This window comes from Acanthisitta chloris, unplaced genomic scaffold, assembly GCF_000695815.1.
Source record: "Acanthisitta chloris isolate BGI_N310 unplaced genomic scaffold, ASM69581v1 scaffold13310, whole genome shotgun sequence".
Lineage (NCBI taxonomy): Eukaryota > Metazoa > Chordata > Aves > Passeriformes > Acanthisittidae > Acanthisitta > Acanthisitta chloris.
Genome location: NW_008649975.1, coordinates 10,130 through 10,474, shown reverse-complemented (window position 1 = coordinate 10,474; position 345 = coordinate 10,130). Strand labels below are relative to the sequence as shown.

At 62.3% G+C, this 345-nt stretch overlaps 1 protein-coding gene across 1 annotated transcript in view; it reads right to left on the bottom strand.

Moving 5' to 3' along the window:
* AP3B2 (adaptor-related protein complex 3, beta 2 subunit) overlaps positions 1-345 on the bottom strand; it is an 8,352-nt gene that overhangs the window by 102 nt on the left and 7,905 nt on the right. Inside the window, 2 exon segments of the mRNA XM_009081776.1 lie at positions 6-51; positions 269-340. Of these exon segments, the coding sequence (XP_009080024.1) occupies positions 6-51; positions 269-340 (118 nt within the window).

Here is a 345-nt window from a genome sequence, read left to right as displayed (position 1 = left end):
TCCAGGGTGATGAGCACCAGGCTCCCGCTCGTCACCGTCTTGGCCGCAAACCTGCCAGATGGTAAACACAGGGCTGCAGGGTGAGCTGTACCCTGTCACCCTCCTGTCCCGTGCAGCGCTCCAGCAGGGACCAGGACTGCCACCCATGCCACATATGGGTTCATGCAGGCTCCTGGTCCCAAAGGAAGCCCTGAGTGTCCCCACTGGGATTCAGGTGGGACCAGAGAGGTGACAGCACTACCTGATCCCAGCACAGGGGTCTGGCTACCTGTACTCGTTGCTGGCACCACAGGGCACGCGGCCCACGTTGGCAGCCGAGGTCACTTGCTGGACAATGGCATGGTC